The 13,397-nt window shown below is 49.4% G+C and overlaps 1 protein-coding gene across 1 annotated transcript in view; it reads left to right on the plus strand.

The window, feature by feature from the left end:
- Window positions 1-9,575: 9,575 nt before the first annotated feature.
- GRB7 (growth factor receptor bound protein 7) overlaps window positions 9,576-13,397 on the plus strand; it is a 672,870-nt gene continuing 669,048 nt past the window's right edge. The window contains exon 1 of the mRNA XM_086924360.1: window positions 9,576-11,393. Within this exon, the coding sequence (XP_086780486.1) occupies window positions 11,229-11,393 (165 nt within the window). The 5' untranslated portion in view covers window positions 9,576-11,228. The remainder of the gene's footprint in view (window positions 11,394-13,397) is intronic.

Genomic DNA, 13,397 nt, shown 5'->3' on the forward strand with positions numbered 1-13,397 from the left:
TTAGCTCTGCTTTAAACCCTGAAAAAGAGACCCAGTGTGCAGTGAAGCACATGTAATCAGCGCCTGCGCCACTAGTCCACATGTCTGTTGTCAGATGTATAGTGTGAACAGCACTCTTCTGCAAAGCTGCCCCAATCACCTCCAGCACATCTTCATGTAGTGCTAGAACCGCAACTCTGGCAAAATAGAACCGGCTAGGAACCTTCCATTTAGGGCAGAGCGCTGCCACTAATTCTAGAAAACCAACCCCTTCTACAAAAGAAAAAGGGAGAAGGTCCAGAGCTAGCATTTTAGCCAGCTTAGTGTTATACAGACGCGTCAGTGGGTGGTTGCAATCATATGGCGCTGCTGAAAACAACATGGTTCTAATGTTGCCCTGGACCATGCTTTTACGGGATGATGATGATGATGACTTCTTCGACCCAGTTACGCTCGCTGATGAACTTTTTCGCATTGGTGTCTCACTCTCTCCCACACTCTTAGTGTGGCTCACAGGGGGTGTGCTGCTGACAGGGGTACTGGGTGTAAGTAAAGTGTTTGACACTTCTTCCTCCTCGTCATCATCAGATGAAACATCAACGTTTTCTTGACTTGCAATTCGGGCTTCCTTGATCTCCTTTAGGTGCGCAAACCATTGGACAGCGTGCTGTCTCTTAAGATGACCTCTCTGGCCTCCGGTACCATAGTTGGTACCAAACTTACCACGACTAACTGCATGCTTACAAATGCTACAAATGGCGAAGTTTTCCTTTTTTGGGCAAACACTAAAGAAGTCCCAAACTGCGGACTTGAAATGTCTGTGGGGGCCGTAGGAGGCGGCGATACTGGTGGTGGTCGTCATGCTGCTAATGCCAGATGAAGTGGAGGATGTGGATCGCCGAACTTTACTACGTTGTGCACTTTCACCACCACTAATTGAGGTCGAGGTGGATGGAGGTCCCTTCTGGCGAGGAAGAAATATGGAAGCGGTAGGTGTTGGTGTACTAGTTAACTCCAATGATTGTGGTGTTTCCATTGCCTCCTCGTCGACAACATCATCACGCTCAGCAGCTTCTCGGGCTAGGGTCAAAATGTCTGTTTGCTGCATGCCCGCTGGGACTGCAGTGACCTTTATAATGACTGGGTCGTCGTCGTGAGAGTCTTCATCAGCAGGACTATCCACCACTTCTTGTTGAGCCTCATCACACTCCATAACTATGAGACTTTCGACGACCTTCCTTTAACGCTTAACTATCTTTGTCAGATCATGGTGTGCCTCACTCTCAGATGGCAGTGGTGCTGGTTCCCAATTTTGATCCGCATCATCAGAAGGAGGTGGGCTTGAAGAAGATGTAGACACCACCCTTGATCTTTTCCTTTCTAGGGATCTTCTGGAAGACAAAGAATCATCAGGAGGAGTGGCTTCCTCAAATGATACCTCGGCTTGATTATCGATTTCCTGATGTGCCCCTACTTCGGGAGGAGCAACTATTCTGGGCACTTGTGACCCTCCATGCACCTCTGCTTGCGCATCTCCTTGCGCTGCCTCTCCTTCCACATGTACTTGGGCTTGTACTTGCACATGTGGTTGTTGTTGCGGCTGTGGTTGTTCAACACTCGTCAGATGAGTTACAACAACCTGTGTTGATTGAGGGACATTGCTGCTACTTTCTTGCGATGAGCCAACATCACTGGTCAATGGTGATTGAACAACTAGACTAAGTGCCTCTGCAGCACTCAAGGGCTTGGACTTAAGTTGGCGTGGTGGTGGTGGCACTGAGCCCAATGGTGCGGGGGTGCTGCTCCCAGCTTGGTCCCCAGCAGATCCCGCTGCTGCTGCAGGCGTACTTTTTTTTTACTCCCAAAAAATGTGGCGGGCGGCACACCAGTCTCCTTGGTAACTTGCTTCTTCTGCTCCTTACTGGCAACTTTCTTGCTAGAGGAGCTACGGGGAACTTTTTTTGGGGCCATCTTCTTCAGAGGTCAGAACAGCAGGCAGCAGTTGCACGAGTTGCAGAGTTGTCTGTGGCCAGACGTGACGTCGCGTGACGTTATGCTGCACACACACACCGCTGCAGGACTTCTTCCTGGCACTGGTGGTTCTCTTGAGTCTTGTGCACCTAAAAGCAATGGAAGACAGAGGAACATCAGTTCAGTTATACACCCCAAAAACTCAAAAACCACATAAAAATCATCACAATCCCATTCCATCCAAGCCCTCCATGATGTTTAAATTCAAGATACCCCACAGAAAGACTAGGCCCATGCACCACTCACTACCCCTGGGCATAATGGTTGAAAGCTAGGCAAAATGGGTGCAGGCCTGAGAACACTGCCTGCATTCAAAATGGCCCCTTGCCTCCCAGCACATGGCCAGGGCCTGCCTGTACCAGCACTCAAAATGGCCCCCACCCACATGGCCTGTCCCCATGAACACCCCAAAAAATCGAAAAACACAGAAAAATCTGCACAAGCCCATGCCATCCATGCCCTCCATGATGTTTAAATTCAAGACACCCCACAGAAAGACTAGGCCCATGCACCACTCAGTACCCCTGGTCAAAAGGCCCCAACAACAGCCCAAAAATCGAAAAACACAGAAAAATCAGCACAATCCCATGCCATCCATGTCCTCCATGATGTTTAAATTCAAGACACCCCACAGAAAGACTAGGTCCATGCAACACTCACTACCCCTGGTAAAAGGCCACAACAACAGCCCAAAAATCAAAAAACACAGAAAAATCAGCACAATCCCATGCCATCCATGCCCTCCATGATGTTTAAATTCAAGACACCCCACAGAAAGACTAGGCCCATGCACCACTCAGTACCCCTGGTCAAAAGGCCCCAACAACAGCCCAAAAATCGAAAAACACAGAAAAATCTGCACAATCCCATGCCATCCATGCCCTTCATGATGTTTAAATTCAAGACACCCCACAGAAAGACTAGGCCCATGCACCACTCACTACCCCTGGGCATAATGGTTGAAAGCTAGGCAAAATGGTTGCAGGCCTAAAAACACTGCCTGCATTCAAAATGGCCCCTTGCCTCCCAGCACATGGCTAGGGCCTGCCTGTACCAGTACTCAAAATGGCCCCCACCCACATGGTCTGTCCCCATGAACACCCCAAAAAATCGAAAAACACAGAAAAATCAGTACAATCCCATGCCATCCATGCCCTCCATGATATTTAAATTCAAGACACCCCACAGAAAGACTAGGCCCATGCACCACTCAGTATCCCTGGTCAAAAGCCCCCAACAACAGCCCAAAAATCGAAAAACACAGAAAAATCAGCACAATCCCATGCCATCCATGATGTTTAAATTCAAGACACCCCACAGAAAGACTAGGCCCATGCACCACTCACTGCCCCTGGTCAAAAGGCCACCACAACAGCCTAAAAATCGAAAAACACAGAAAAATCAGCACAATCCCATGCCATCCATGCCCTCCATGATGTTTAAATTCAAGACACCCCACAGAAAGACTAGGCCCATGCACCACTCACTACCCCTGGTCAAAAGGCCACAACAACAGCCCAAAAATCGAAAAACACAGAAAAATCAGCACAATCCCATGCCATCCATGCCCTCCATGATGTTTAAACTCAAGACACCCCACAGAAAGACTAGGCCCATGCACTACTCACTACCTCTGGGCATAATGGTTGAAAGATAGGCAAAATGGTTGCAGGCCTAAGAGCACTGCCTGCATTCAAAATGGCCCCTTGCCTCCCAGCACATGGCCAGGGCCTGCCTGTACCAGCACTCAAAATGGCCCCCACCCACATGGCCTGTCCCTATGAACACCCCAATAAATCGAAAAGCACAGAAAAATCAGCAAAAATCCCATGCCATCCATGCCCTCCATGATGTGTAAATTCAAGACACCCCACAGAAAGACTAGGCCCATGCACCACTCAGTGCCCCTGGTCAAAAGGCTTCAACAACAGCCCAAAAATCGAAAAACACAGAAAAATCAGCACAATCCCATGCCATCCATGCCCTCCATGATGTTTAAATTCAAGACACCCCACAGAAAGACTAGGCCCATGCACCACTCACTACCCCTGGTAAAAAGACCACAACAACAGCCCAAAAATCGAAAAACACAGAAAAATCAGCACAATCCCATGCCATCCATGCCCTCCGTGATGTTTAAATTCAAGACACCCCAGAGAAAGACTAGGCCCATGCACCACTCACTGCCCCTGGTCAAAAGGCCACAACAACAGCCCCAAAAATCGAAAAACACAGAAAAATCAGAACAATCCCATGCCATCCATGCCCTCCATGATGTTTAAATTCAAGACACCCCACAGAAAGACTAGGCCCATGCACCACTCACTGCCCCTGGTCAAAAGGCCACAACAACAGCCCCAAAAATCGAAAAACACAGAAAAATCAGAACAATCCCATGCCATCCATGCCCTCCATGATATTTAAATTCAAGACACCCCACAGAAAGACTAGGCCCATGCACCACTCAGTATCCCTGGTCAAAAGCCCCCAACAACAGCCCAAAAATCGAAAAACACAGAAAAATCAGCACAATCCCATGCCATCCATGATGTTTAAATTCAAGACACCCCACAGAAAGACTAGGCCCATGCACCACTCACTGCCCCTGGTCAAAAGGCCACCACAACAGCCTAAAAATCGAAAAACACAGAAAAATCAGCACAATCCCATGCCATCCATGCCCTCCATGATGTTTAAATTCAAGACACCCCACAGAAAGACTAGGCCCATGCACCACTCACTACCCCTGTTCAAAAGGCCACAACAACAGCCCAAAAATCGAAAAACACAGAAAAATCAGCACAATCCCATGCCATCCATGCCCTCCATGATGTTTAAACTCAAGACACCCCACAGAAAGACTAGGCCCATGCACTACTCACTACCTCTGGGCATAATGGTTGAAAGATAGGCAAAATGGTTGCAGGCCTAAGAGCACTGCCTGCATTCAAAATGGCCCCTTGCCTCCCAGCACATGGCCAGGGCCTGCCTGTACCAGCACTCAAAATGGCCCCCACCCACATGGCCTGTCCCTATGAACACCCCAATAAATCGAAAAGCACAGAAAAATCAGCAAAAATCCCATGCCATCCATGCCCTCCATGATGTGTAAATTCAAGACACCCCACAGAAAGACTAGGCCCATGCACCACTCAGTGCCCCTGGTCAAAAGGCTTCAACAACAGCCCAAAAATCGAAAAACACAGAAAAATCAGCACAATCCCATGCCATCCATGCCCTCCATGATGTTTAAATTCAAGACACCCCACAGAAAGACTAGGCCCATGCACCACTCACTACCCCTGGTAAAAAGACCACAACAACAGCCCAAAAATCGAAAAACACAGAAAAATCAGCACAATCCCATGCCATCCATGCCCTCCGTGATGTTTAAATTCAAGACACCCCAGAGAAAGACTAGGCCCATGCACCACTCACTGCCCCTGGTCAAAAGGCCACAACAACAGCCCCAAAAATCGAAAAACACAGAAAAATCAGAACAATCCCATGCCATCCATGCCCTCCATGATGTTTAAATTCAAGACACCCCACAGAAAGACTAGGCCCATGCACCACTCACTGCCCCTGGTCAAAAGGCCACAACAACAGCCCCAAAAATCGAAAAACACAGAAAAATCAGAACAATCCCATGCCATCCATGCCCTCCATGATGTTTAAATTCAAGACACCCCACAGAAAGACTAGGCCCATGCACCACTCACTACCCCTGGTCAAAAGGCCACAACAACAGCCCAAAAATCGAAAATTCCAAATTTGTAGTTGCAGCAACTATAATGCCTCAAACAAACTTAATTGTGAAATTTCTAATCCAAAAGTGATCCAAAGAAAGTCAAAAAGGCCTCAAATCCAAATATCCAGCAGCATCCACAAAAAGTAATCCTTCCAGGTCAAGAATCTGAATGAAAGTGACCAGCACATGAAGAAAGCACTGGGAGGAGCCTGCTGGACAGGAACAGGAAGTTGGAGACTGTGGGGCACTTCCTTCCTCCCCCTCCCACCCCAAAAAATGGACTCCTTGCAAAAAAAAGTGCAGGCAAATGTCAACCTGATGAGTTATTCTTATAAAAATCATCATTTTCAGAAGGTTTATGCTGCTTGCTGGTGGATTTCTTGTGCAGAATTTCAAATGTTTTAATTTCGCGAGTCCGAGATTGTTACTGTCCGCCGCATCTACGTGTTCGCAATTGCGAACTCTCGCGATGCGTGCTGTGCAAGGTGGCAAGCCGCGATTACGTAATCGCGGTCGCCAAACTCCCGCGGGATCCCGCAGCAAAATCCAAAATGGCGCAGCACTCGCAAAGTATCGAGAAAAACAACTCGGCAAACGCTGAATGACGATAAGTGAACGCCGCACGCCGCAATATTGTATCACCAAGAAAAAAAATCCGCTGCGTGCAAATTTGCGGGTTTTCGGTAAATTCGCGAGAGTTCGCGGATTGCGAATTTACCGAAAATCCGCAAAATCCGCGAGCGGAACGGATTTTCCGCCCATGCTTACCTGTATCATCTCTAACCCTCCAAACTCATAGGAGCAGGATTTGCAATGGTAACCCTGATCCCAGTTTAACCACCTGATCCCAGTTTACCAGTTGAACAACCTAACACATTCTGGGAGTTGTAGTTTTGATTCACTTCCGTTGGTCCAATGGAGCGAATCCCTGAAAACAACAACTTGTAAAAGACAAGCATTGGCATAGCCAATAGGTCTCGCCTTTGGGGCCTTATAAGTGTTTAATTATCCAGCACAATATCCTTGGTGGAACATCAACTGTTGCATGGCTAAACACTAACAAGGTCCCGAAGGCGAGACCTATAGGCTATACCAATGCTTGTTTTCTTTATTTTAACCTGCAAATGCCTGAAAGTTCCTTTCATAAGTAGCCTGTTATCAACACCATGACACCTCAAGCACACAGACCTCATTGCAGGGCGATGCCTTAGTGATAAACGCAGTGCCCTTCGAAAACCATAATGTGTCACTTATGGCTGAACAATTTGAATTAGTAATGCAGTGTCAGTTGTCGGGTATCGGGCAAAAAAATTCCCATAATCCTCGCACACAAGGAGAATATTGCAGAACATTATTACGTCACGCTGCTAGCATTTGTGGCTGTCTCGAGCTGTAATTTCATAAGGGCTGCTGAAATTACTGAAGCAATGAAATGTGCGGGGAAAGGACGTTGCATGAACAGCCTATATTTAAACCGATTCTCAGAAATATATATATTAGAAAAAAACGATTTCAGATTGGTGTGAATATCTCAAGTTTTCTGTTTGAAACAGAAACAAAATTTGCTCAGCTCCAATCACAGTTGAACAGGGGTGTAAACAGTGGTGTAAATGAAAGAAAACAAGTCGGTAATAAAAATATATATTTGAAACAATCGATTTCTGCATGGTGTGAATATTGCAAGTTTTCTGTTTGAAGCAGGCTCCGGCAAGAGTTAAAGAGGGGTGTGATGAAAGAAAACAACCTGGAGTGTGAACGCTGGCCGCGGACGGGCCAGCAGCCTTGTGGGAATATTTTTTCTGTAAAAGATCTGAGCCGTCTTCAATCGCGGCAGGGACACGTAGTGTTTACCTTGAGAGAGCGAGCGAGATAATTGCTAACAGATGGCACCGCTCGCTCCCGCAAGGGAATCGCCAAACGTGCACGCGTTGCCATTGAAAGCAATGCAACGCGTTCACGTTGTTGCCTGCAAAAGTGAAGCGATTGCTAAAGGTCTTTTTCCTATGCAACGCATGCACCCTGGGTAGGCGAGACCTAAAACACAAAGGACTGGAGCACAGAGTCCTTGGTGACATGGAGTCATCTGGCAACTTTACTCGTAGCTACAAAGTTTCCCAGGTCCCTGGGTGGAAGCTAGGTGGTCCAGACCGGGTTTTTCTTTGCATTCTGGGACTTACAGTATTGGTTTAGTGATGGGACACATCAGCCTACAAGTCCCATAATCTGAAGGAAAGAACCTGGACTGGAGAAGCTAGTCGCGCCTGGACCTGGGAAACTTGGCAGGGCTGCTTTCTACAGATGATGAAGTAACTAACACTTCAGTGTTTTGAATTCGCACTTGAGGGGCGAAATGCAAATTGCAAATGTGAGGGTCAGACCAGGCAATGTCAGCACAGGCTGACTGAGTCAGTAAGGACTCAGCAGAACTCCAACTAATGACTTTCAGAGCCCGACCCCTCCCCCCACCCATTCATCGGTGCCTCCAAATGCCAGGGTTGATAAATACCAGGGCTGTCTAGTCATGATTCCACCTTGTGCCTCTTTCTCCCACCAACCTTTACCTCCTGTATTTTTATCTCAGTCGCAGGTTCTTTTTCTTCCCCGATTACTCCTTCTTACTGTCTTTTCTGCCTTTCACTAGGTCTAGGTTATCATGAAAAATAAATCCTGCTCCCCCAAAAAATGTTTGACACCTCTCACCTGCAGCCACCGGCACAAATTAACCTCTGAAGTGGCTTATAAACACCCCTAATATAATGTTTAATTTTAAGGGCTGTCACATTCACTCTGCGCCGTTATTTGCTTTTAATGGTTGGTTTAACTCTTGCACACGCAGTCCGATTCCCGTAAAAATATGTTTAAAAGTTTCAACAAAGTTCCTATTGCAGGTCGGGGCTGAGGTCTGTTCACTGTCTCCGTGTGCATTCTTCCCTCCCTCTCCCTGTACTTCCCAGCGGGCTGTGGGAGAATCTTCAGTTCTCAGACGCTCCTGCCTGGCAGTGGGTGACCCTCGCCCTTCTTGTCTTGGCAGCGTGAAGCTGTGCCAAGACCAAGCCGCAGCCCTGAGATCAGCTGAGCTTGGTGCCCGGCGGCGATCTCTGCCCCCGTCCTCCTCCTGCTGTACACAGCGCAGGGCCCAGAAATAGCCTCCGAGACTTGGCACCGGCCCCTGGCAGAGCGTCAGGAAGGCACACGCGAGGGCTGCTCCATGTGTCAACAGAGGGTTCGCGGCAGGACCGCGGAGCAGAGAGCGGCGGCGGCAGCAAGGCCAGGCCCTGGGGAGGTGCCCGGACTGCACTGAGTGCGAGAGGACGCTCTGGAACTGGTGTCTGGTCTGTACTGGGTCCAAGAGGACGGTCTGTGAGTGTAATCGCCGCAGGAGGGCGATCCCCAAGCAGAGAACGGCGGCAGCAGGGCAAGCCCCATAGAGCGGTGCCAGGACTGCACTGAGTGCGAGAGGACGGTCTGTGAACTGGTGTCTGGTCTGTACTGGGTCCAAGAGGACGGTCTGTGAGTGTAATCGCTGCAGGAGGGCGATCCCCAAGCAGAGAACGGCGGCAGCAGGGCAAGCCCCATAGAGCGGTGCCAGGACTGCACTGAGTGCGAGAGGACGGTCTGTGAACTGGTGTCTGGTCTGTACTGGTCCAAGAGGAAGGTCTGTGAGTGTAATCGCCGCAGGAGGGCGATCCCCAAGCAGAGAACGGCGGCAGCAGGGCAAGCCCCATAGAGCGGTGCCAGGACTGCACTGAGTGCAAGAGGACGGTCTGTGAAGTGGTGTCTGGTCTGTACTGGGTCCAAGAGGACGGTCTGTGAGTGTAATCGCCGCAGGAGGGCGATCCCCAAGCAGAGAACGGCGGCAGCAGGGCAAGCCCCATAGAGCGGTGCCAGGACTGCACTGAGTTCAAGAGGCCGGTCTGTGAGTGTAATCGCTGCAGGACGGTGATCCCCGAGCAGTGCGTGGAGACAGATAGGCATCAGAGAGTGCCCAGACTGTATTGTGAGCTACAAGACGGTCTGTCCATGGACCTTCGCCGCAGGATTCTGAATGACCCCAAGCGTTGAACGGCGGCAGTTAGTTCAGTCTGTGTCGAGAGATGCCCAGTCCTTCATCCAGTAAGGGGGTGGTCTGTACGTGCAATTAAAGCAGGATCCCGGTCTGTGAGCATTGAAAAGAGGGGCATTATGTCAATCTGCATAAAAGGTAACTTGGTCTGCACTAAGAGGATAAGGGTGGTCTGTAAGTGTCATTCCAGTAGACCGCCCATCCCCTGAACACGGGTCTGTGTGTACAATTGCTGCAGGGTTGCGATCCCCAAGCATTAATTGAGGACAGCTCGGCCAAAATGTATCGATAAGGGTTCGGTCTGTACTGAGAGGAACAGGAGAGTGTGTGTGTGAAATTGCAGCACGGTCATCGTCCCAGTGCAGTGTATGTGGGGCAGTCTATATTGTGAGGTGGCTGGCCCCAGGGCGGTCTGTTTGTGTAATCGAAGCAGGATTTCAATCCCTAAACAGCAAGAGGGCAACTGAACTGTCTGAGTCGGTGGGGCCGAGTCTCTTGACAGGACTGGGTGGTCTGTGCTTGCAACACCCGAACAGGAACCCAACCTCCGGGCATTGACCGTAGTACAACAGGATGGTCTGCGCAAAGGTTCCCCCTACACTCAGTGGCATGGGACTCTCTGAATATGAAACATTGTAGCAGGATGGCGACCCCCAAGCAGGGAGCAGAGCGCGGCGGGCCAACTTCTACCAGCAGCCTGGAGGCACCACGCTGAGGAGAGGCGGGGCTTAAAATGAGCATGGTTATGTTATGTGTATTTGTAAAGCACATTATCACCCACGAGGCTGTGCTGCCGCTGGTCTGGTACGGCTGTGCGTAGACCTATCTCTGCAGCCGTATCTACATCCCCGCTAAGCCAGGGAGCTCAGGCCATGATGGACCACACTGGGCAGCACCGATGCTTACCAGAGCTATCGAAGGAGGGACAGGAAGAGGTGGATTTTCCAGTTTTTAATTTAATTCATTAATTTGAGACCTCTGCACTTTACATGTCACAGAGAGGAGACTTACGAGAGAGCCACCTCTATGTTCCCTGGTGCACCAGGGCAGCAATGTGAGTTATAGCCTGACCCTGTGGTGACCCGGAAATTGTGTAGTACAAGGACATTTGCGGCAAAACTGTTGTTGTGGAGCCATGAACGTGGATTTTGATGGTTTACAATTGAAGTTAATGGACAAGGCCTCACAGGACTATGACGCACTGAATTGTAATCCCTGCACTGCCCCTCGACCAGGGAAAACCCAAACTCAGAAACGGAAGAGCACACATTGAGTCGCCCTATCTATCACTCGACTGCCTCACAGGGACGCCCTAACGCGGCGGTGTTCCTCCTGGACTGACGAGGCAGATTCCAGCGCCAAGAAGGCCTCACAATCCAAGTGGCGCTAACCCGTTCCTCCGTCATGGGCAAATCGGAGCGCTCTCGGGAAGGCAGGGGGCGCCGCTGGCACCGCGTCCTGCGTGGGGTATTCTGCTGCAGCTGCATCTGGAAGAGACGAGTCCCCACGGGGGTCCCCTCGGGCCCCGAAGACAAGAGGGCCCGGACAGCTTTCTCCAGCACCGACAAGGTAAGAACCCTCCCGCCTCCCCCGTTTTCGCTCTTCCCCGAGAAGGAGGGCTGTGCCTTGGGCTTTAACTTTAGAGTGCTGGCACAGTGTGGGGCTTGGATACAGTGGGGTAGCACGGATGGCATGGGGCAGGCAAGAAACATGGCCCCATTAACTGCTGTTGCGGTAATAAATACAGCAATTATCAGGTGTCAAGGGCACCTGTGCTAATGCACCTGCTGCAGCAAAGGGAGCCGCGCCCCTGCTTGAATAAAGGTGCATTGATTACGTAGGAGGCGTGGTTCATAGTGAAGGGTTCAGAGAGTTAGATGCATGGCAGCCCTGCCAAGTTACCCAGTTCCATTTGTGATGTGCTGCCCCAGTCCAGGTTCTTTTCTTTGAACTCTGGGACTGGTAGTCTTGTTTACTCCATGATCAAACAGGACTGAAAATACCAGAATTCAAAGAAAGAAAAATACCTAGATTGCAGCAGCACAGCACACCACACATGGAATTGGGGACCTTGGCAGCTATGCATCAATTTAGGGTTATTGGCTACCTTGGGCACGTTTTCATGCTTAGAAGTAGGTATTACCACTGTGTGTATTTGCTGCTTAAGAAGGGTCCGTGCTTTACTGGCTCATGAGCAATGTCTGTGAGATCACCTGCTCATATTTGGGTCTGTGTTTTACCCTCTCTGGAGTAAGGGGGACTCACATCACCTGCTCGTGTCTGGATCTATATTGTACTCTTTCTAGGGGGTGGAGAGGGGTCACACTTGGAACTGTATTTTCTGTTTTTCGTTCTGCTCTCATCGCTTGCTCATACAAGGTCTGAGTTTCTGTGTTTTACCCTCTCTTAAGGGGGTGCTCACATCACTTGTTCTTGCTGTGTTTTACCATGTCTTGAAGGGGTGCTCTCAACGCTTGTTCGTGCTGAGTTTTACCCTCTCTTAAGGGGGTGCTAACATCACTTGTTCGTGCTGTGTTTTACCCTCTCTTAAGCGGTGCTCACATCACTTGTTTGTGCTGTGTTTTACCCTGTCTCAAGGGGGTGCTAACATCACTTGTTCGTGCTGTGTTTTACCCTCTCTTAAGGGGTGCTCTCATCTCTTGTTTGTGCTGTGTTTTACCCTTTCTTAAGGGGTGCTCACATCTCTTGTTCTTGCTGTGTTTTACCATGTCTTGAAGGGGTGCTCTCAACGCTTGTTCGTGCTGAGTTTTACCCTCTCTTAAGGGGGTGCTAACATCACTTGTTCGTGCTGTGTTTTACCCTGTCTTGAAGGGGTGCTCACATCACTTGCTCGTGCTGTGTTTTATCCTCACTTAAGGGGGTGCTCACATCACTTGTTCGTGCTCTGTTTTACCCTCTCTTCAGAGGGTGCTTGCATCGTATGTTCGTGTTGTGATTTACCCTCTCTTCAGGTTGTGCGCACATTACTTGTTCGTGCTGTGTTTTGCCCCCTACTAAGGGGGTGCTCACAACGCTTGTTCGTGCTGAGTTTTACCCTCTCTTAAGGGGGTGCTAACATCACTTGCTCGTGCTGTGTTTTACCCTCTCTTCAGGGGGTGCTCACATCACTTGTTCGTGCTGTGTTTTACCATGTCTTGAAGGGGTGATCTCAACGCTTGTTCGTGATGTGTTTTACCCTCTCTTAAGGAGGATGCTCACACTACTTGTTAGTGCTGTGTTTTACCCTTTCCTAAGGGGGGTGCTCACATCTCTTGTTCGTGATTTGCTTTACCCTCTCCTAGTCCTAAGGGGGTGCTCACATCACTTGTTCTTGCTGTGTTTTACCCTGTCTTGAAGGGGGGTTCTCAACACTTATTCGTTATGTGTTTTACCCTCACTTAAGGGGGTGCTCACATCACTTGCTCGTGCTGTGTTTTACCCCCACTTCAGGGGTTGCTCACATTACTTGTTTGTGCTCTGTTTTACCCTCTCTTCAGATGGTGCTTGCATCGCTTGTTCGTGTTGTGTATTATCCCTCTCTTCACGTTGTGCGCACATTACTTGTTCGTGCTG

Source organism: Lissotriton vulgaris, chromosome 5 (genome assembly GCF_964263255.1).
Source record: "Lissotriton vulgaris chromosome 5, aLisVul1.2, whole genome shotgun sequence".
Taxonomy (NCBI): Eukaryota; Metazoa; Chordata; class Amphibia; order Caudata; family Salamandridae; genus Lissotriton; species Lissotriton vulgaris.